This window comes from Zootoca vivipara, chromosome 7 (genome assembly GCF_965207765.1).
Source record: "Zootoca vivipara chromosome 7, rZooViv2.hap1.1, whole genome shotgun sequence".
NCBI lineage: Eukaryota > Metazoa > Chordata > Lepidosauria > Squamata > Lacertidae > Zootoca > Zootoca vivipara.
Window position 1 is genome coordinate 51,987,880 of NC_142590.1, and position 23,364 is coordinate 52,011,243.

The 23,364-nt window shown below is 45.2% G+C and overlaps 1 protein-coding gene across 4 annotated transcripts in view; it reads left to right on the forward strand.

Annotated features, from left to right (window-relative positions):
- The window catches only part of SCUBE3 (signal peptide, CUB domain and EGF like domain containing 3), a 109,793-nt gene that overhangs the window by 83,409 nt on the left and 3,020 nt on the right, over positions 1–23,364 (forward strand). For all 4 annotated transcript variants that reach the window (XM_035123443.3, XM_035123441.3, XM_035123442.3 and 1 more), the window contains 13 exons: positions 3,081–3,197; positions 12,690–12,812; positions 13,577–13,693; positions 14,892–14,984; positions 15,069–15,185; positions 15,719–15,880; positions 16,597–16,800; positions 17,110–17,271; positions 18,408–18,575; positions 19,544–19,705; positions 19,996–20,193; positions 21,851–22,003; positions 22,825–22,904. In XM_035123443.3, the coding sequence (XP_034979334.2) occupies positions 3,081–3,197; positions 12,690–12,812; positions 13,577–13,693; positions 14,892–14,984; positions 15,069–15,185; positions 15,719–15,880; positions 16,597–16,800; positions 17,110–17,271; positions 18,408–18,575; positions 19,544–19,705; positions 19,996–20,193; positions 21,851–22,003; positions 22,825–22,904 (1,856 nt within the window). The remainder of the gene's footprint in view (positions 1–3,080; positions 3,198–12,689; positions 12,813–13,576; positions 13,694–14,891; positions 14,985–15,068; positions 15,186–15,718; positions 15,881–16,596; positions 16,801–17,109; positions 17,272–18,407; positions 18,576–19,543; positions 19,706–19,995; positions 20,194–21,850; positions 22,004–22,824; positions 22,905–23,364) is intronic.

Here is a 23,364-nt window from a genome sequence, read left to right on the forward strand (position 1 = left end):
TCCTGAGATAGGCATGACTGCATGAGCATGCCAGATACTAACTAGCCATGCTTTCAGACACCCACCCAAGTAGACAGGGAAGATGCTAAAATACTGCTTCAAAGATGGAAGAGGGACCTGATGCAGAATGGAACTGTAGATGTTAGTCGCCACTCCTATTAACACCTGGCAGCTTGTTATTAAGCAGCAATGTAATGAACTTATCTGTATGGCAGTTAATTAACACCCTTAATCCCCTCAGGCTTCTTTCCTAACTTTCTTAGTCCTCAGTATAATTTGTTGGAAAAGAATAATGTAAAGTTTGTATTGCTGTCTTGATTTAAAAACAAACAAACAAATGCATAAACATGAATTTTAGTTCATTATTCTGAGCACTATAAATGTTGGTTTTCTTACTTTGAAAATTTTTTTTTTAAAAGCAGGTGAAAAAAATGAACTTTGGCGTGTAGAAGAGGGAATTTTACCTGCTGAAGTTCCCTGTTTAATGGTTGTGTAAAACAGGAGTTTCTGTATAAAGGAGTTCTGTCTTTTTTCACCTGGACACTATTTAAAACTCTGCTGTCCTGACCTGAAATATATGTTATTTCAGCATATCTTCAGATTCAGAGTACAGTACATGCAGGGGAGGATCCATAGGTGGAGGGTATTTAAGCTGGCGGCTGCTTTCCAGGGCCAGCCCTAGACATTTTGCTGCCTGAAACAAAGGACAAGATGGCTCCCTCCTATTTAATGACAAAAGTCAGTTGGGCTGGCAGTTGATGGGTCAGAATCGTCCACCAGACCTGAGGGCACCAGGCAGACCATATGTCTGAGTGGAATGAACAGGGTCTTGGAAGGAATGGCAAGGGAGAGAGTTGATGCCACTGGCCCCATAACCCAGCACCTGCTGCCTCACTCTACTGTTTCCCTGTGGGCTGTTCCCCTGTCCAATAGGTTTAATTGGGGTGTCAGGAGGAGAATTTTGGTGCTATATATATAAGCCAAAATCTGCCAGCCCAGCTTTACAGAAGTTGATTTGTTCAAATTTTCTAATTTGAACAAATCTACTTCTGTAAAACTGTTTTATCTTTTCTTTCAGGGGGAGGGAAAACCCCGACATTTAGCCTGCAATCCTGTGTGCACTTACCATGGAGCAAGCCTAGTTGAACTCTGTAGGACTTATTTATGCATAGGCATGCATTGCACTGTTATTAACATATTTCATCAATTTCATTGTAATTTTTTTTTAAAAAAAATCAGACTCTCATTCAGAAATAAGGTGTAGTAGAGTCCTCAAAACTGTCATTTCCAAGATGATGGGAATTTATTCTCACTTCTGTGGTTTCCCCCCCTTTTGGATAGGAAATGTATGGTAAATTTGTGCTTCCATGCAATTAACGTGGCTAGTCTATTTTACTGACTCATGTTTAGTTGCTGCCTTTTCACTGTAGAGGCCCTTACAGAAAACAGTTAAAAGCAACATTATAAGAAGTATTAACATTAAATAATTGCAGTACAAAAAGTGCAATTAAAAACATTTAAATCCAATTAGCTCAGAGACATTTCCTCAATCATCTGTAAATCACAATAGTGCTTAATCCCACTCTGCTAAAGAAATTGTCCCTTCCTGTGTTTTACCTCAGCATGACTAATCATAAAAAGGGGGAAGTATTTCTCTTCCTGTACAAATACCTTGGAGACACATAGCACTTGGGGCATGCAAAGTGCTAGCTAGCCCTCATACACTTCACCGCTCACTGACATGATACCAGGTCACAACCCAGGCCTCAGGAGGCAACTGGCTTGGGTATACAGCTGTGTTCAACACCAGGGCCTGTTTCCCTCTCCAAATCAGCAGCTGCAAGTTCTCCCCTCCCTTCTGGCTGGGGAAGACAGCTGCTAACATGTGATGTAGTGCAGGTGTTTTATTCTGACTGCACAAGGCCTGGCCCTAGGGAAGCTGGGCATGTGTTAGGAGTTGAGGTGGGAAGAGTTGCTTTATGCTTAGGCTATGGCCCCTTTCATCTCCATCCAGGTTCTGCCTTCATGGCTTTCTTTTTATGAGTTTGTGGCAATTAGGTTAATGAAGCCAATGACGTAAACATGAAGCCAGTAGGCTGGATGTGGCCAACAGACTGTGCCTTCCAGTGCCAGTGAACTTCCCTTTAGGAAAAGAATAGGTGGCCCTGGCATCTCCCTCAGCAAAAACTCTACTGGGAAAGCATATTTTCTGCTTGTGGTTACTTCTGAGCATCTCACTGAGAAAGTGGCAGTGGAAAACTTGCAGACTCTCTTCCCATTCCCAGCCCTTTTGCTCCATTTGGGGTTCTTGTGTCAGCCCTGAGATTCAGCCCTTTGACTTGCATACAAAGTTGAGTAATGTGTTGGCTCTGATCTTGTGACGTATTCCCAAGCTGATACTTCTATCCTAATTAGTCAGAAACAATTACCACCTTTCCTCTCCTCCCCAGTTCAGTCACTGGCACGGTTTAGAACCACTTTTTCACTCATAAACATTATGTATTAAAAGGATGGGGGGGGGGAGATCCCTTTGTTCAGGCAGGCAGATAGGCAGTTTTTATCCCAGCATTCCTCCAAGGAGTTCAGAGCAACATACATGGTTCCCTCTCTTTTATCCTCAACAGCCCTGTGAGGTAGGTTAGGCTGACAGAAAGGGAGTGTTGACTGGCCCAATTGTCACCCAGTGAGTTTCATAGCTCTGGAGATTTGAAGCTGGGCTTTTACCTTTTTTCAACCTTGATGATTTTTAGTGTAACATTGTAGTTAAGAGTGTTAAGGAGTAATTGCTGTGCATATTGAATATGTGTACTTCAATGCTTATTTGACTTGAAGGGGTTAGGTCTGACAATGGAGCCTGGACTGCAGAGTAAATAATGGCAGTTGGACACACACACACACACACACACACACACACACACACACACACACACACTTCTGTTAGAATGACTTTGACAAAAGACTGCTGGCAATGGGTACAGTTTCAAAATCTCTGGTTATTGAGGAAGTAAAATAATCCAGGCCTCAGGGATGTACTGTCTACTTGGTGGAATGTGGCTTATACACTCTTTTCCTGTTCCCAGATATTGATGAATGCTCCTTTGACAGAACCTGTGACCACATCTGTGTAAACACGCCAGGCAGCTTCCAGTGCCTGTGTCACAAAGGCTACACACTCTATGGACTCACCCACTGTGGAGGTATCAGTGTGACAGATAAGGATGAGTGGGACTTGGCTGTTCTGTGTGACCTCTTTGGCACCTCTTTCTTGAACTTTAAACCTTCTACCTTTCTCAGGTATAACTGTCCTCTTTCTGTTCTAAGCTGAAGCCTAGTGCCTTTGACCTCCAAGGGACCAGTTCAGACTGGTTTTCATTTATGGACAGTAAGCTTTGAGAAAGTCTCCATTGCTCATGCAGTTTCTGCTTCACCCAAAGCAGGGCCCTCCCTATAATATTGTCAGTAATCATTAGTTGTCCTCTCATTAGGATGTTTAGCTCTAAGCTGAACACAGAACCTGGAGAATATCAGCAAGCCCCAAGAGCTGAATAGAAGTTAGAAAACAGTTCTTGCAAAGGGAGGTTCTTGCACATTTGGTAGGTAAAGTCATTTTTAAATCCAAAGATGACTCAAAACGGTTCCTATTTATGTGCAAGGTAATATTCATGAATACTAAGTTTCTTTCAGAATACATTGGTGCTGGCTTCAGTTGGAAATGAGACACTTTATTCCAGGCATCCCCAAACTTCAGCCCTCCACATGTTTTGGACTACAATTCCCATCATCCCTGACCACTAGTCTGTTAGCTAGGGATCATGGGAGTTGTAGGCCAAAACATCTGGAGGGCCGCAGTTTGGGGATGCCTGCTTTATTCTGTGATGGTGGATCACAGGCACAGTAAGACAACTGCTGTGTTACTTATCAAAGATAACTCTCCTGCATCTCACGTTGGATGGAAATCTTTAGGCAGGATGCAAATAGCTCAGATTGAGCTCAATTCATTGATTGGGATCTTGCATTCTAAACACCGAGGCTGTGTCTGCTGTCGTGCATTGCAGTTTGACATTCCCTCCCATTCTGTGAAGTTGTTAGTAATGAAATTTAGGCTGTGTAAAGAAGTGACCGTGTAGAGTGGCCTCTCTGACATGATACAGCACATTACTGCAGTTTCGACCCAGCAGCTCCTGCCTTCGTGGTGCAGACATTAGTAGAATAATGTAGTTCAGGATCAGCTCATAACCTGGTTAACAGTGGGTGGCCAAACAGGCAGTGAAGTTACCAACACGGGCCTGTGAAAATCTGAAAGCACAGACATGGAGAGCCTTTCAGAGTACAGGTCATTCACTGTTTGTGTACCACAAATTACTGGATGTCTGGTATCCCAGTGCTTCTGTCTGGATTATACTGGTGGCTTATCCTTTAAGACAGGAAAACAAAAGCAGGTCTGTTCACTGCAAAGATAACAAATCTAAACCCTTGTTGAATCTCACATCATCAGCATAAGCATATGTATGTATGATGCTGTCTATAATGAGTCACACCATTGGGCCATATAGCCCAGAATAATCTGTTCTTATTGACAGTGGCTCTCCAGTATCTTGAAGAGAGATATATTCTAATCTTGCTGAGGTCCTTTTGATTGTAATCACTAAGGGTGAAACCTTGGGACTTCTACTTCCAATACATGTGCTCTACTACTGAGCTCTTCCCAATGCATCTTGGTGGCCCTAGTGAGAGAATCTTTGTATGGTGAGATGCTTATTTGATGGATTTTATGGACTCTGTTTGCCCTTGCTTGAAGTGTAGAGAATACTATAGTTTATGCAGAAATGTTTCATTTGAATGTTCTTTATAGTCTCTACATAATCTGCCCACAAAACAGCTCTAACACAACAATTCCAATTTTACACAAAAATAAAACTGAGACTTGGCCAAGTCAATGATTGAACCAAGCAAGGGCTGAACAGGTTTCCTAAAGCCTGGCCTACCATTCCTGCACCTGGACCACAAAAGAGATTCTCCCCCCCTTTCTTGTGAGACCACATTTAGTGAATTATGTTTCCTAAAATATGTTTGCTACTCTTTGCCGAGGGTGGCAGGACCAGACATTTGTCTCTGCAGCTATAAACAAGGTGACAGGAACGATTTGTGTCTTGTCCAGTGGGATGGGAGTAGGGAAAACCCCTTTGTGAGTTTTTGGCAGAGGATTTGAGGTGGGTGGAGGGGAACTTCAGAAAGTTTTATGGTTTCTCAATGGAGGGGGGAGGAAAGGGTTGGGGTTGTGCCAGCAAGAAAAATGGAAAGGCAGATGGAAGGCGTGGAGGGGTTTGTTGGAGCGTGTTGCTGCAGCAGTGTGGCTTGCCACGATAAATATAAGGGAGAGTTATTTCTCTCAATATGCCCTAGATTATACAGACTGAGGGCAGATGCATAAACAGACTGCAGCAATTACACGCACACAAACATGCACGCAAGTAAAGTATGCAGACTGGCAAAAGTGAAGTGCACCTGAAAACTGAAAACACAAATTCACCCGTTGGGCTAAATTTGCCACTCCGGTCAAATTGGTGCAGATTTGTGGTCTTCAATGCGGTAAAATGTAATCACAAATCTAAAACAGCATATTGTCCGAGTGCCAATGTTGTCACGCAGCTTCGTAAGTATTGTTTAAACTGGATGCTAGACCTTTACTTGATGTCTGTCCAAAGTGTGCTATCATTCTGTGGCTGCCAAGTACAGATCCCCCTGTACTTTGTTGGGATGAAGCTGTTTCTGCTTAGGCAACCAATTTTGTTCAGTCCTTTGCATGATAACAGGCAGAGCCCAGCTATGGATCACAGGTGTGGACACAGAAATCACATTGCAAAGAGACAGTTGTAGGTGGAGTGTCTGCATCACTAGCATATTTTGTGAGAAAAGTCACATTTAATTGTCCTGCTAGCAAAGGCTTATTGTATTGAATTAGTGGCTTGCAAAGGAAGGTTTCATTTCATTTTTAATCATAGACCTGAGATGCATATGTACAGGAGGCCCCACACTGCCAGTGCAATATTGCTAAACTGGGGTGTGGTGGGTGGACTGGAAAGCTCCTAAGAGAAACAAAGGCTATAGGGCTAAGTAAAGGTTCCTCCACCCTTTAATCTTATTTTGGTTCTGGGAGTGGGACTGGCGACTATGTACACACCATACATACAGTTCCCTACGAAACCTCCGTAATGGATAAACTACAGCTCCCAATATACTTTGCAGGACGTTATACACTATAAATATGCTTTAAATGTATGGTGTGATCACAGCTGAGGAAGAAGGTTTTACTCAACACCTACCTATGATATGAAAGTGCAGCTGCCTTAGACTACCTAAGGAATTAGATTTGAAGGGTGGGCATCCAGGGTCATAGCACAGCTTCTTTATGCACCGTGTCATGTTACCTGTTGAGGAAATAAACCAAACAAATCGGTACACAAGGGAGATGGGGCAACTGGCTAGGTCACACACCGGAATAGAAAAGGAGTTAGATGCTATAATATATTACAAATTGAAAAATCAGTAATTAGACATTTGAAAGGGGGCAGTTTCCTGTTGAAGAAATCAAGCAGCATTTTGCCATTTTTATCAAGAGAAATGTAGGCAGCACAAGAAGATAGCAGTTCTCACCTTCTCCATTCCAGTCCTCACCTTCTCCATTCCAGTGCAACATATCATCTGTACACCTTGTGTGGGACTTTCCCAGTCTTCTTTCTTCCTCCATGAACCATACCCCCTGTTATTGTTCCTTGTAGGCTCCGTTTCTCCCTTACAGGAGGCTGCACTTCTAATCCCAAGCTCTTGTGAGCAGTGTTCCTCCCCCCCATCCTCTTCCGCCTTATTTTACCTCAACCACAACAGCTTTGCATTCTACCTGCAGCAAGCGTCCCTACAGGTTTCTAGGCCCTGCCTGATATTTTATCCCTTCTGATTTCCCCACAACAGATGTATATACCAGTGCTGGTTACATAGAATGTTTAGCCATAAACTTTATCACTTGAAATTATTTGAAAAGAGAGGATCGGGCAAACACCACTAGATAGTTTCATTGTCATTCAACTTGCTTCACCAAAGTAGGACTTCAACTCTGCGCTCCCCTGCTTTAACTTATGGCCTTATTTGAACATCCATTACTCTTCTTTGGAATTCTCTGATTCACACTGAAAGCTGAAAAGGAATCTTATCGAAGACCACATCAAACAATTAATCCATTTTTCATTGCTGGTTTAGGACACTAAGCTCCAGGAATACTGTGTTCCCACAGTAAATTGGACTTAACCCTTGGAGGAAGATACAAGTGAAATTAAAAGGGATATGCTAGACAGCTCTTTTAAAAGCAAAAATTAAAGATATGTCCCATCAGTATCATTATTAGGCTCCAGGGATAACTCAGACTCACGAGTGTAACACGATTATTAACCCAACCCAATGCCAGTGCTGGGCTATTCTGTGCCCTAGACAAGGCTAGCTACTTGCACTCCACAATTGTTTTAATTGCTAACTTCAATGCTCAAAAACATGTCTTGTGAAAAAATTAAAAAGCACAAAATTTGAAACTGCTAAATAATCTTTGTGAATTGTGGTGTTAAAATTTAAGTCTCTTAATGGTTTCAATCTCAGGCACATCAAAATCTCACTTTGTGTGCCTTTTCCTTCTTGTGGTGGCATAAGCTTTGAAAGTCTTCAAGCTATTGCTGTAAGTCCACAGCACAGACCTTCGGTGCCAATATCTTTGTTTCCAATGTGCATCAGTGATTTTTTCTAAATGCTTGCAGTCATCTAGTATATCTTCAGTAGATACTTTGTTGATAGATATTTCATATATCATAGGTAAAGGTAAAGGGACCACTGACCAGGTAAAGGTCCAGTCATGGACGACTCTGGGGTTGCGGCGTTCATCTTGCTTTACTGGCCAAGGGAGCTGGCGTACAGCTTCCGGGTCATGTGGCCAGCATGACTAAGCCCCTTTCTGGCGAACCAGAGCAGTGCACAGAAATGCCTTTTACCTTCCCGCCAGAGCAGTCCCTATTTATCTACTTGCACTTTGAGGTGCTTTCGAACTGCTAGGTTGGCAGGAGCTGGGACCGAGCAACGGGAGCTCACCCCGTCGCGGGGATTCAAACCACCGACCTTCTGATCGGCAAGCCCTAGGTTCAGTGGTTTAACCCACAGCACCACCCGCATCAAATGGGGAATTATAGTGTAGCTGTTGTAGCTTGTATGGCCACGTCTGAAACAACATAGTAGAAACCTACTTTGAATTTCTGCCTTGGTCCTCACAGTGCCTCTTCTTGGGCCTCACACTCAATCTGCCATGTCTTTCTCCTTTTTCCTAACCCGTTCTGTCTCAAAAGTTTGGTAGTATTTCTAACATCTATCAAAACTTGTTGAAAACCCTCATCACACCTGCAGCCCGCAAGGTAATTCTTGGTCACTTGCAGTTGCCCTTGTCACTGAATTTAAATCAGCTTCCTTATTTTGTAGCATTTTACTTGTGAGATTAACATTGAAAAGGATGTTGTAACACGTGATACCACAAACTATTTTTATTTATTTATTTATGTAGAGCAATTGTAGCCTGTTCCTTCACCAAAAAAAGGCTCCCGGGTGGCTTGCATAAAAACAAAACAAGACCATCGCTACCCACAGGCTCACGAGCTTACAAAAAGTGGCTTGCAAAAAGATGAATTGGCACAAACATCAGTTTGGGTGTTCCACAGGTTGACCTTAAATGGGGGGGGGAGATTCGGATCCCCCAAATTAGCCCAATGAGGATTGAGATTGCTTAGTGGCTGTGGAGGGAGGCCAGGAAATGGAAAAGTAGGGTGGGGAATGGAATGCACTGGAGTGGGTGGAATGTTGAACAACAACACTGCACACTCCTAACATTTTGCTGCAGGTCCCATTTGTTGACTGTATGAGGCATCTGGACGCAAAAATGGGAAATAACTGGAGACAGCTACCGGTATCACCACCATGCTTTGCTTTGTGCCCTTTGTTGCCCTCAGGGGAAGGTTGTCACATTCCACTCAGGATTATGGTTTTGAACCAGAATTCTAAAGGGGAGTGACATTCAGAAAATACTGGGGGCAGTGGATTTTTTAACCACTGAAATTATGTGAAGCAAAGTGTTACCTCTTTCCATCTTCAGGGAACTTCACAGACTTGCATGTGTTGCCATGAAGAGTGTGACAACTAAGCGTTGTAACTTGGTGGAAGACCACATGCTTTGTATGAAACTGGTTCAGTCCCTAGCATCTTCGTGTAGGGCTGGAAAACACACCTTGGAGAGCTACTGTCATGTCATTGTGGACCACAGCTGGGCAGCCAAGTGCAGCCCATTGCTGCTCTCAATATGGTCCATACTGAGAACATACAAAGAGAACCCTGCCTTAAAAAAAATAAAATAAAAGCTGCGTTAGAATTTCTGGGGAGTTCAGACTTTAACCTCCCTGGTAATCCCAAGCAGCTGGGGAGGGGGAGGTACTTTAAAATGGGGAGGGGGAAGGAGATGCCTGTCCTGCCTCTGCCCCTGCTCACATCAGGAGCTGGAGTCTAGCGTGAGTCAGCAATCAAAGAAAAACGCTGTGTCAGTGAAGTTCACTCTTTATTCAAGATACCAAAATGGCAGAGACCTAGTGATCCCAGCAATGCTTCCCAGTAGGCCTGCTCCAACAAGTTGCAAGGACTGAAGATCCCTGCTCTTCCACCACTCTCTAAGGCTCTCCATCTCCAGGGTCTTTCCCAAGCAGTCACAAACAGCACCAGCAGCACAGAACATGCAAATTCTCTGCATGTTCTAGGAGACCAGGGGGGAGGTGAACTGCTTGCAGCAGGAGAGGGAGACTCCCTGGCTTCTTCAGCAGCCTGCCCCTCAGTCTCCTGGCCCCATCCCCCCCCCAGCTTCAGAGTTGGAACTGTCCAAGTCTGCTCCTTCTTCTCCCTTTGGCTGCTCATCGTCATCCTACCACCAATCCCCTGGCTCTGAGCCTTCTTCCCCTGGGGTGCTCCAGCTGGTGCCTCCCACAGTCCTATGCATCCAGCCGGTCCATGACAGCCAAGCACTAGGTGCAGCCCTGAATGCCCACCCACTGCTGCATGTGACCCTCAGGAACAAAAGGGTTGCCCATTCCTCGTCTAGACAGTTCTGAGCTAGATGCACCAAGGGTACAAGGTGCATTCCTAACTTTCTCGTAGCTAAAAGGTGAGTTACATAAATAAACAAGATGAAATGGAACCAAGCCCAAGAATGGCTTGGCAGTGCCATATGAGTCAGCACCCAGCCTACTCCAAAGAGTTGGGAGCAAAGCCGTGACCTTAGTGTGCCCCATTGTGTGGGAGTGTGCTTTGGCAAAGCCTGGAAGACTGAAGCCTTTGTAAGTGGAGGTTTCAGAACAAAGCTCTGCCTTCATGAGTTGTTTTGACTCTTCCTCTCCCATTGTTTGCTCGCTTCATGCTAGACCTTTAGCATTGATTTCCATGGTTGTGGTTCTCTGTGTGCCATAATGGGGAGAGCTTCTGAAAGGGGGCAGCATTGGTAGACTGTCTGTGACATAGCTGTCTTTTGAACTTTAGCAACCAAGCATTTCCATTTTATTCTGATCTCGGTTCACAGTCACACACTTGATTTCTGGAATGACTCTGAAGCAGGGTCTGATGATTTCTTTCTCTCATCGCTGATTACCTATTCTTTATTGGCAAAGGTAGGGATTAGGCAGGCTCCCTGTACAATGGATGTGATTAGACATTTTCTATTGTGGGAAATATTAGATAGACTAAGCAGGCAGCGGGCTGCATTTCCGAACAGTTGTTAAGTTTTCCTAGAATAGGTTTAGAACAGCTTCCCCCAACCTAGTGCCTTTCAGATTCCCCCACCCTGATTATAAATCCCATCAGCAAATCCAGTGGCCAGGGATGGTGGGAGTTGTGGTCCAACAACATCTGGAAGGCACCAGATTAGGGAAGGCTAGTCTAGAGAAACAAGCTATATTTTCAAATTGTGCCTGCCCTATGTATCCTGGGGCCTATTTATATATCTGACCTCCATTACCTCTGAAGCGTCACTACCACCAGCTGATGGGGTTCTGCAATTGCATGTTAAAGGCTGAATTTGGCTTTTGGCAGACCACCTAAAAGGTGAATTAGCTGTAACATATCAAAAGATTAATTTAGCCTGCGGCAATGCAGCGACACAAATGGCAGCATAACTGGGAGTCAGGATGGGCTGGCAGAAAAAGGACTGCCACAAGCTGAAAAGGTCATATTACTGACTAGGCTGCAGTTCCACCAGATGCGTGGGAATGTGCACTCATTTAGATACATTTGTGTGGAGTAGGTTTGTATGTGGAGGTTAAGCACTACTTAAAGGTAAAGGTAAAGGGACCCCTGACCATTAGGTCCAGTCGTGACCGACTCTGGGGCTGCGCGCTCATCTCGCATTATTGGCCAAGGGAGCCGGCATACAGCTTCCAGGTCATGTGGCCAGCATGACAAAGCCGCTTCTGGCAAACCAGAGCAGCACATGGAAACGCCATTTACCTTCCCGCTGTAGCGGTTCCTATTTATCTACTTGCATTTTGACGTGCTTTCGAACTGCTAGGTTGGCAGGAGCTGGGACCAAGCAACGGGAGCTCACCCCGTCACAGGGATTCGAACCGCCGACCTTCTGATCAGCAAGCTCTAGGCTCAGTGGTTTAACCACAGCGCCACCTGGGTCCCTAAGCACTACTTAGCAGCACTACTTAGCACTACTTAGCAGCAAGCTAATTTCCCATGAAGCTCTAGTTTGGCCTTCCCAATTACAGCATGCTTTAAAAAATAAATTATCTACCAGTCTAAAACTATAATACCAGTCTAAACCTATAATAGGTGTGTGCACACTGGTGACTGGAACATAGGAAGCTGCCTTACCCTGAGCCAGACCTAACTCAGTATTGTCCACACTGACTGGCAGTGGCTCTCCAGAGTTTCAGGCAGGGGGACATTTCCAACTCTATCTAGAGAAGCAGAGGATTGAATCTTGGACCTTCTGCATGCAAACAAGATGCTCCACCACTGAGCTACATGCTGAATGGAAAGCCCTTGGTGACCATCATGGAGCGCAGCATGCTAAATGTGCAAGGGAGGGTTGTCATCATTTCTAATCACTCCGCTCAGTATCAATCCCTCTAGCTACATATTTTTCCCATTCTTTGTTAGCCTTTCCAGTCTGTTTTCCTCTGTTTTCTCCTCCATTGACAAACTTGTGAACGGTTGGAAGTGCGACTGCAGAGATCATCTAGTTTGTACTCTGTTTTATTTAAGAAACTTTGCTAACAGAAGCACCTCAAGGCAGGACCTTATGTCTTTGACTTATGCTGTAAACTCCCATGTATGCTGATGACACAATATATACAGTACAGTATATGCATATTTGATCTGGCAGCTGTCTTTCCTGAATGACAAGGCGAATCAGCAGCAGAGGTTATCATGTGTTTTTATTGTCTTCTCTCCCCCTCCCTCCCTGGTCTCTTTCCCACTTACTCTTTAACACTTCATTCTTTTTTGTCTGATTACCAACCCATATTATAGTTCTGGAACCAGAGTCTTGGATACTCTAATCAGAATGTTACATTTGTACTATGTTGTCATATACTTATTCATTGCATCTCTTCGTTGCCCTGCAGATGTCGATGAATGTAGCATTAACCGAGGAGGCTGCAAATTTGGCTGTATAAACACCCCTGGCAGCTATGAATGTACTTGCCCTGCTGGGTGCAAACTTCATTGGAATAAAAAGGATTGCATAGGTAAGTGTAGAAAAGGGCTGAGGTCATGCTGCCCTCCAGAGGCAGAATGTATTTCAGCAGGCAATGTTTTAGCTGAGGACAAAATTACTGTAGTAGCTGAACAGAGAACAAGCAGACTAATTTTAATGTGGCATTGTTGTATGGCACTGTTTTGATTGTTTAATTTCTGATGCTGTTAAAAACCACAAAGTTATTAATGAAAATTCCACACGCTGGCTTGGTGCTGTGTGATTGCCAGTAATGCAAAACTTCTCACCATGCTGTGATTTCTTGAGAGGAGTGAGATTGCAGAATAGGCAACCACAACATTTTGCTCAAACACAGAAAACTAGCTTAAGTTTTGAACATTCCCATGTTGTTTTTCTGCAATACAATAAAACCTAGAGAGGCATATCCAAAAATGAAATATGATATTCTTAAACAGCTGTCACAGAATCTGTGTTTGGAAATTCAGGCATTCTTAATTTTTAGCAGATTCTAATCTTGCTGTTCCAGTAGTGACCCTGCATGCTTTTAGACTTTATTGTTTATTCCTTCAGCAGTGAGCTGAAAGACTCAGTACAACACATGCAGAGAAGTTGCCGTAGCAGATACAAGTGGAAACAGTAGTAGTAGTGTACAGTACTAAGGCTTATTTACTTCCACTGGAGAACAAGGTTTGGCTTTGCACTGGAGCCATCCCAATATTTGTCTGCTCTTTTTAAAATGACACCCTCTCATCTGCATATTGCTATCATTGCTATCTATTGATGCTTATTCTTCAGAGCTGGTGATATGTTTGGCTGGCGCAGTATCTCCACGAGCCACACTTACCTGCAACAAGAATGGCAAGAAGGACAGCTGCTCCCTCACCTGTGCCTCTAAGGCTCGCTTTCTGCCTGGTAGGTGCATCAATCTGCCACTCCTTCACCCCAGGAACTTTAATAGCTTCAGATGCAAGCAGCTGCAATATTTGGAGGCTTATAGGCATTGTGCCATTATGGGACCCTGTTATTCTCCTGCTTCTGGATATTTACTCTTCTGTCCCCTTTGCTCTCATTTTCCTACTGCATTTGAAGCCTTATTCGATTCCATTCCCTAGTCCTATGGCCTGTTCCCTTTTCTATCCTCACATAAGCTCTTGGAGGTTTTTGGCTTTGATTTCAGTGGCACTTGCAGGAGAAGGAACAGTTGACAAAGAACTGGGATGTAAATGGAGGTGATTTGTGCTGTTTTAGTATAGCGCTTAACCCATGTGCAGGGCCAGCATCAGTACTTAGTATCCTTGGGCAACTGCCAAGGCCCTGATACCTAACAGAGCTCACCACTGATGCCTACCACTGATGTTGTGGTCCTGTCCACAAGGTGTTCACCTGATTCCAAAGTTCTGAAGAATATACACATTGGGACATAAGTTGTCACATTAGCTTAAGGATGTAAGCTTGCAAAATGGGAACTCTCCCCCTCTCTTACCACTGTGTGCACCCCGTGTTCTTCCCTATTCTCCCCTGGAGGGTTGGAGAACCCTCTAAAACAGATTTAGGGGGTACATGGGAGGTGATGGATGGGGACGTTCCATTGCAGAAGGGGAAATCTTTGGATTGGCAGACTGAGTTAACTTATCACTACATCAGATGCAACCCCTGGCTGATTGGGGACTTTTTAACTACTCTCCATGCATTTAGCTTTGGCTCTCTCTCCCTCTGGCAAGGCATATGTGATCTCACTCATGAATGGCTCCCACAAGGCTGTGAGCCATGAGAATTTGCTCAGATTATCCACACTCTGGCACCATCTGTGCTCCTTTTATGTGCTTCTATTGCATTGGGATTCTTTGGTGGCTTGTTTATTCTTTCTGAATGGAAATCATGGGGGTGGGGAAACATAGTAACGGGTTCTGGCCAAAACTGGGCTGCTTTCATCCATATGATTGAAGGGCAAGATCAGGCCTGGGCTAATATTTCAAAAATACATTTGGGGTTTGGGCTGGGCTGGGCTGGGCTGGGCTGGGCTGGGCTTGCAGATACAGGCTCATGCAGGCATATATTTAGTGTGGCCACAGGCCTCTGCTGATTACGACTTGCTTCTTTCTCTTTGCAGAGTCTGACAATAGCTACACAGTGAGCTGCGGTACCCCAATATTGCGGCAGGGACCTCCACAGAGGCCCAGCAATGTCAGCCATCCCTGTGTTGGTAAGTTTGGTCTCCTGAGTCCTCAGGGCTCCTCCCTAGACTCGGTTGGCTCCCCTGATACTTAGCACCTGCCTTTTCTTTTAGAGACTGTCGCTGCTCCAATCAAACAAAAGGCTTCCTTCAAAATCAAGGATGCTAAATGCCACCTGCACCCACGCATGAAAGGCAAGCAGGATGAGGTGGGCAGGAATGCTGCACTAGGTGAGGTACTCCCTCCTTTGTATGTCTTCTCAAAGTCTTCCCTTGGGGCTATTTTCAGTCCTAAGTCTTGTATGTCACGAAAGCAGCTCTCTGGATTTAGCAGGCTGTCCTTGTAAGCATTCTCTTGTGATGCTTTTAAGGACCAGGGAACTGTGCTTTCCACAATTGCAATAGTTGCATTCTGCAACTATTAAAAGCCAGGCACACGCAGAGAGAGCTTGAGGCTCTGGGAGTCAAGGCTTCCTGCACTCACTCATCGGCATGTGGTTGGAAAGCTGTGGAAAAGCTTTTATGCTTTTGTGCCTTTGAAGGTGTGAGAGCCCAGAAGCAGAAAAGAGAGGATAGGAGGATGAAAAGAACCCTAAACATGGGGGTATTGCCCTCCACAGAGGATGATGTAGTACGGAGGGAAAAAACTGATAGCAATAACACCATGGATGGCTGTGTGGGATTGTATCATTGGGAAAATGCCTGTCAGGATTTCAGAGAGATCTTGCTTGGAGGATATTAACACCGCGCCCCATCTTTCCTAGGTGGGGCAACCCCTTGCTCAGATTGCCAGGTGACATTTGTGAACTTAAAGTGTGATTCATCCAAGAAGGGTAAAGGGCGCCGTGCCCGCAACTCCCCCAACAAGGAGGTGACTCGCATCACGTTGGAGTTTGAAGCTGAAATCAAGCCCGAAGAAATTACAGGTAGAGGACGTGACTGAGAAAGCTTGGCTTCCCCCTCAGACAACATCACAGAGTAATATGAGGAAGAGACCTCATGTTCCAGGAACACCCATTTCAGAAGAGAGTACAAGAGAAGGATTGGTTGACCCAACTTCCCTAGATATTGTTAAAGGATTGTTTAGAAAAGGCAATGTCTTGTTTTATTTATGCATACACACACTGTCATAAATATATACATACACAAATTCGTTGAAACTAATGGATGTGATTACTAGCTTAGGCTCATTCATTTTAGTGGGTATACTTAGTTGGATACAACTTTATAATATGATGAGTTCTTGAGTTCATAGCATCTGGGGGGTGGGGCCATGAGGTTGAGGAAGTTTGAAATATATGACGCTTCCCTTTTCTGACTCAGACCATTGGTCCAATTTATCCAGCACGGTGCACTCTGATTGGAAGTGGTTCTGCTGGGTCTCGGACAGAGGTCATTCCCTGTTCCACTACCTGAGATCCTGTTAACTGAGGATGCCTGGGATTTCAGCCGGAATCTTCTGCATGTAAAATGTGTGCTGTACTACTGAACTAAGGCCATTCCCCTAGCACGAGACTGGAATAGATTATGCTGATTTAACAACAGCTGGAAATAAAAAGGGACATAAGGTTGTCTTTGGAAATGGGGTTTCTTCTTCCTAGTGCTAGGTTAAACAGCACAGTCTCATTCCCCTCATCTCCAGCCAGCTGCAATCTGAACTGTGTGCGGCAGAAGGTTGAGAAAAAACTGAAATCGGCAATCAAAGCACTGAAGAAATCCATAAACCAGGAACGATTCCTGATCCGCTTTTCAGGGATGGAGTACGAAGTGGCGCGGAAGCTGAGCATGGCTCCCGAGAGGCAGGAGAGCTGTGGGCCGGGACAGGAGAGACAGGGACCTAAGTGTGGTAAGGAAACAACCTGAATCAGTTGGGGGTAAGGAAAGGAAGAGTAAAAGAAACATTTGCAAATTAACTGCAAGCCTTTAGCGCTACACTGCTGCTCTGATGCCATTGCTGCCAACTCTAACATCTATGGCAGTCACATGTGCTTACAGACAATAGATACGGTTACTGTGATTCTTTTGAGGGCCTGAGCTGTATTATTGTAACATGGGCAAGGAGAGATCCTAGGGTCTCTGTCCTACAAGAAAGACAAGGGTTATCTCGGGCATTGTCTTGGCACATGTGTCACTAGCGCTTTTGCCTCTCTCTTAGTTAGCTGCCTGCAAGGAACGTATTACCATGGTCAGATGGAGCAGTGTGTCCCTTGCCCTCCAGGGACCTACCAGGAGAAAGAAGGCCAGCTCTCCTGTGACCTTTGCCCTGGAAGTGATGCTTATGGGCCAGCTGGAGCAACAAATATAAGCGCCTGTGCAGGTACAGGGATGAGCTGCAAGGTACTCTAAACCTATAGCTGAGGTCCAATATCCTAGGACACTTGATAACCTGTCCCAGAGTAGCCAACAGTAGCTCTCGGAGCTAGAATGATTTAGTGGCCACCGCAAAGGGAATGGAATTGATAACATCCACACAAAAATAGTACTGCAGTGATATCTGCAGTTTCCCTTCCACACCAAAGAATGGCAACTAGTTCATAAGAATTGGCCCTAAACACATTTACAAGAGGCCCTAGGATGGTGGTTTTGTATGTAAGTAACTGGCATGGTAGCCACTTCCAGCTTTGATTCACTACTGCACCCTTCACACAACCTAAGGACCTCCAGATGTTTGGGCTACAATTCCCTTCATCCTTCACCACTGGCTGGACTGATGGGAACTATAGGCAAAATATCTGGAGGAGAAAGCTGACTACAGCAGCATCTCAGTGTTCCCTCAGAAAAGGCCCCCAAAGATAACTGCCAGATTGTGCACAAGATGCTGTACTTCCCCTCTAGCATTCCTCCTGCCCTGTCACTCTGGAGCTAGTTCCACTTTGAAGTACAGAAAAAGCTACAGAGGCTACAGCTGCTCATATGCTCTAAACTGTTTCCTAATTCCCCCAACTAATGACAAGAAAACAGCTGTTGCCATTGATTGTACTGCACTCAGAAGTAGGACAGGGCGGGCAGCTCGGAGGTGCACCTATTATTGCCGTGCCTGGCGGTTGCTCTTAAATGGCAAACTTTATTTAACATACCGGTAATTTGTTAAATAAAGAATCTGGGTTTGTAAAGCTGCAGCCACAGGGTAGTTCAGCTTCATGACCCATTTCTTCCAAGTCTATTTACGTATTTATTTCGGGGGGAAATTCTTCACATCCAGGACTTGAATAAATGGATCTGATTGTGGCGTTTCTCCTTCATGCCATGGGCATTATCACATTCCAGTGCAGAGGCAGAAATGTTGCCCTAGGCAATTTCTGGGTTGGCCGATGGTTCCCATGGTGCTCTCCCATGGCTCAGTTATATTATAGTGCATGCTGCATGCTGCTGGAACATTAGAAGCAATGTGTATAGGGAGGCAATACTTAATCTGGACCAATGAGTATCTCTTTTCTCCCGCATGGCCCACAGGTCAGTGCCCCCCCGGCCAGTACTCTGTAGATGGTTTCAAACCCTGCCAACCATGTCCACGTGGCACCTACCAACCTGAAGCAGGCCGAGCTTTGTGTTTCCACTGTGGCGGGGGACTGAACACAAAGCATGATGGCGCTTTTTCCTTCCAGGACTGTGATACCAAAGGTATGCTTGGGGCAACAGCACTGTATAAGAGAGGGATGAGGAACCTCAGGCTTGGGGACCAGATGTGGCCCTCCAGACCTCTCTGTTTGGCCTTCGGGCCTCTCCCTATGCCACATCTCTCACTGCCCTGATTTGCACTCAGTTTGAGTGTTTTAGCCTGGCTGGAACAAGTCCTTAAACTCTGATAATGTGTCTTCCTTGACTGGGTGGAAGACAAAGAGGTGTGTGTAAAGAAACTAGCTTATAATAAATCATGCTAGTGCTTCAGGATGTTCAGTAACTCACCAGGAAGTCCCTGGGTTGAATCTTGCCTTTGGCATGAACACACCAAGCGGCATAAGGCAAGCTGCCATTAGCCTCAGCCTTTCCCATCTGCAATATGGGAGATAGTAATGCTGACTTACCTTTCAGGACGGTTGTAAACATTACAACTAGATAGCCTATGGGAAGTACTTTTGACACTTGAAAGTGCCGTACAAATTTTAAGTATTATATTAATATCAATATGGTAATAAATGGAATTCGTGAATTACAAGGGATTCCATATTTCAGGTGGTAATATTTATATATTTAGGACTAATGTACATTTTGTCAGGAGGCAGAAAGAAAGGTTAGAATCATGGAATCATAGAGTTGGAAGGGACCACAAGGGTTATCTAGTCCAACCCCCTGCAATGAAGGAATCTTTTTGTTCGATGTGGGGCTTGAAGCCACGACCCTGAGATTAAGAGTCTCATGCTCTACCAACTGAGCCAGTGTTCAGCCAGTGTTACTATGCACCTTAGTGCTCCTGCTCAATTTGCCTTGCATCCTTTCAGTGATACTCATCAAGCCTTCTTGCACAATTAGAGAAAGCAATGTCACCAGCAAATTAACTGCCCCAAATAGCTTTTCATTTACATGAATGCTTGCTGGTCTTGTATTATTTTGGCAGTCTCTGACACTTTTCTCTTCTCTTCAATGTATAGTTCAATGTTCCCCGGGCCATTATTATAACACCAGCGTCCACCGCTGCATCCGCTGTGCCGTAGGCACTTACCAACCTGACTTCCGCCAGAACTACTGCATCACATGCCCTGGGAATACCACCACAGACTTTGACGGCTCAACCTCTGTGTCACAATGCAAAAGTATGCTTTGTTCTCTGCAAACTGCACGTAACAGAAATCATTCGCTAAAATTATCTGTGTTTCATTAGCTTCCTATTGGTTTTTCTTATGCGTGCAATAGTAAAGTTTATGCACCAATCTGTACCTGTGTTTACACACAACCCTTATATATACACACTGGCATACATAGACTTGTGTTACATCTGGTGCTTATACAGTGCCATGACCCCGTGTCCCAGGTCTCCCTTGGCAACCAATCAGGTTCTGCTTCCCAGATAACATCCGAGTGATCCCTACGTGTTTTGTTGCAGACCGTCAATGTGGAGGGGAGTTGGGAGAGTACACTGGTTATATTGAGTCTCCCAACTACCCTGGAAACTACCCTGCAAATGTGGAGTGTACTTGGAATATCAACCCACCGCCAAAGCGCAAGATTCTCATTGTGGTGCCTGAAATCTTCCTGCCGTCTGAGGATGAATGTGGGGATGTTCTGGTCATGCGGAAAAACTGTAGGTAACCAAATGCTGTGTAGGGGCCATGCAAAGGGTAGCGTGGTGATGAGGACTGGCCTAGGTTTCCTCCCCAAATTTCTGGACTATGGAAACCTAGGGGGCCATGGAGACTCTGTCTCCCTGCCAGCATGAATAAGTGATCAAACCAAGTGATTTGTGTGCCTGCCCTGGCTGATGGAGAGACAGGATGGCAATTCCATGACTGGGGGCCAAGCTAGTGCAAGCAGCTTTGTAGGTCAGCTGACATCTGATCCCTGCCATCTGCAGTGGTGGTGCTGCAGAGTAGCAATGAGCAGGCGAGAGCTCCTTCCTCCAAGAAACTGCTGCTGGAGATTCTGTTTGAGACTCCTGGTGGCTTACAGTGCTGGCATCTAAAGGATATTGGGGCAGCTGCAAATATCTGATGTATCCTGGATTAAGTGAAGCATCTTATACCCTTGAACTGAGAATGCAGAAAAAGTGATTCTAAAAAGCAGGTGTATATGCTTTGAGCAGTCCCTGCACAGCCCTCACTGATCTTACAGCTCAGTTGTCTTTGTCAGCCATGCTGATGGACTTGGGACCATTGTATGTTTTCCTCCCAGCATCCATCAATATGGCTCTGGTGGGGTTCTCTGGAGCAGTTTCCCCATCTTGGGCATGGGGAACCTCCAGTCTATGAGCTGTATTAGAACCAGCAGGGGTCCACATTTGGCCCATGAGGGCATTTCCTCCAAACTATGCTCAACTGACATCAGATGTGGGGCAGGTAAGGATGTGGCTGTGAAGGAACAGTCATGAATTTAAAGTCTGCTCTTGATTGTTCCTTTGCAAATGGGGCTAGCTGACAGCATAGATCAGTGTTGGCAGTGAACTCCACTGGGGTCAAATGCGCTAGGAAGTTCCTGATAGTGCAGCCAAGGGGACTCGCTGTCGGCACTGATCAGTGCTGAAAGTGAGCCTGTTGGAACACATGCTTTCAGCACCAATCAGCTAATTGGCACCTAAAGTGCCCCTCCAAAGGGGCTTGCTGCAGTTCCCACTTTGAATCCAAACTATGCCAGCAAAGGGGCAAAAAGTAGAGAACTCGTTTGAAGGCATGCTGTCAGCACAAGTCAGCCGACTGGGACTGACAGTGAGCCCCTTTGAAGTTGTTGCCTGGCAGCATACAGAAATCAGATGACTGACAGGTGAGTGGACTTGCCCACCTGTCAAAGTAGCCCATGGAGTATATGGCGGGGTAGGTCAGGATCTGGTCCGCTAGCCAGGAGTTTCTCCACCCCTGCCCTAGACGGTGCATCACATTTGGCTCAGCAAGCTCTCTCTTTCCTGATGTCTCTTCTGCTTGCTTTACCACTAAGCAAATGAATCTGCACTTCTTTACTACTGCCTCACCACTCCTGAAAAGGAAAGCTGCCTTCGGTAGTTTAGCTGACAAATGGCAAATAGGCTATCCTCAAAGCCTTGGAAAGGAAAACACACTCATTTTTATCTCGCAGATGTTAGGACTTCAGCAAAGGTGTGAGGCAAAGGAAGCAGGAAGAGCTTTGCTTAGATTTCAGCAGTGTTTTCCTTTTTGCTCAGCCTTCCTAGATCTTTTAATGGAGTTTATCTTGGGATGTGAGATCTGGGTGATTCCAGACAACACATGGCCCTGTTCTGTTCTGCCTTGCAGCATCTCCTTCCTCCATCACCACCTATGAGACATGCCAGACTTATGAGAGACCCATCGCCTTCACTGCAAGGTCCCGAAAGCTGTGGATCAACTTTAAAACTAGTGAAGCCAACAGTGCCAGAGGCTTCCAGATACCATACGTCACCTATGACGGTAAGAGAAAGAAAGGACTGCAGGTGAATGAAGAGCAAATATCTAGAGGATGAATTGGGGCTGTAGCTCCTGCTTCTAACACTATACTGTCCCCACTCCTCAGAGACCATGCACTAAGCTTTCCTTGCCAAAAGAAGGCAACACACATGCAACTCTTTGTTCATAGGCTTCTGCAGGTGTCTGTGCTCAGTGCATGGGCATTAGGAATCAAGGCTAGCATGATGTCTGGGGCAGCGCTAGGAGGCATAGCCCCTCTGCATCCTCCATGTGCTTGCCCTACATATGGATGAGCATCTGCATAGGACAAGCATATTGAGGCCAGTGAATGGTTAAGAATGGGGGCTTGGTCTGAGGTGCTACTCCCCCCTTCTGCATTCTGATTTGCATGCAAACCTCTATATGGTTGGATGGCACAGCCTCTCCTCCTCCTCCGCTGTTGCCTTTTCTTCCCTCCCCCATCTTTGTCCATGATGTTGCTCCCTTCATCTTTCTGACCTGGATTGCACCTGGCTGAGGGAGGGAAGAATGAGGTGAGTCCCTTGAACAGTCTCCCTCACTTGTGGTCACTTGCAAACTCAGCCAGTATTTGGCTTCCCTCCTTTGTACATCCCAAGCCATTTTAGAATGTGGAATTGGGTCAGAATTTGTGGGAAATAAAGGAGCTATTCCAAAGAAAGAGGCCATTGAAGCAGCTTTGCGCAGCATCAAATTCCTTTTACCATTGTTTGTAGGTACGTGTTTCTTCCAAATAATAGCAGGTGTGTTAATCCCTTGCTTTTTCTTCCTCATTATCCCTCCCACTTCCTTTCTCAACAATGTAGAGGATTATGAACAGCTTGTGGAGGATATTGTACGGGATGGCAGGCTATACGCTTCTGAAAACCATCAGGAAATACTGAAGGTGAGGCTACTTTTTTGTTATTGGGGTGATAGAGCATGTGCTTAGCATGCATATGATTCCACATTCATGCCCAGGCATCTCCTCTTGAAAAAGGATCCCAGACAGCAGGACTAGGAACGATTATGTGACTTGTCCTTGGAGAGCTCCTTGCAGAGGGCGGGGAAACATTGAATTGATGACATAAAGGGCCAACGACACATTATGTTACATGTGTGCACGTTAAAGGTCATAGGTCCCTCAAAAGCCATCTACTGTCGTACCTTGGTTTTTGAACAGCTTAGTTCTTGAACGTTTTGGCTCCCGAACGCTGCAAACCTGGAAGTGACTGCTCCGGTTTACGAACTATTTTTGGAAGCCAAACGTCTAACAGGGCTCCCACGGCTTCCAAATGTTTCAGAAGTCGAACGGACTTCTGGAACAGATTCCATTTGACTTCCAAGGTACGACTGTATTCCAGTCC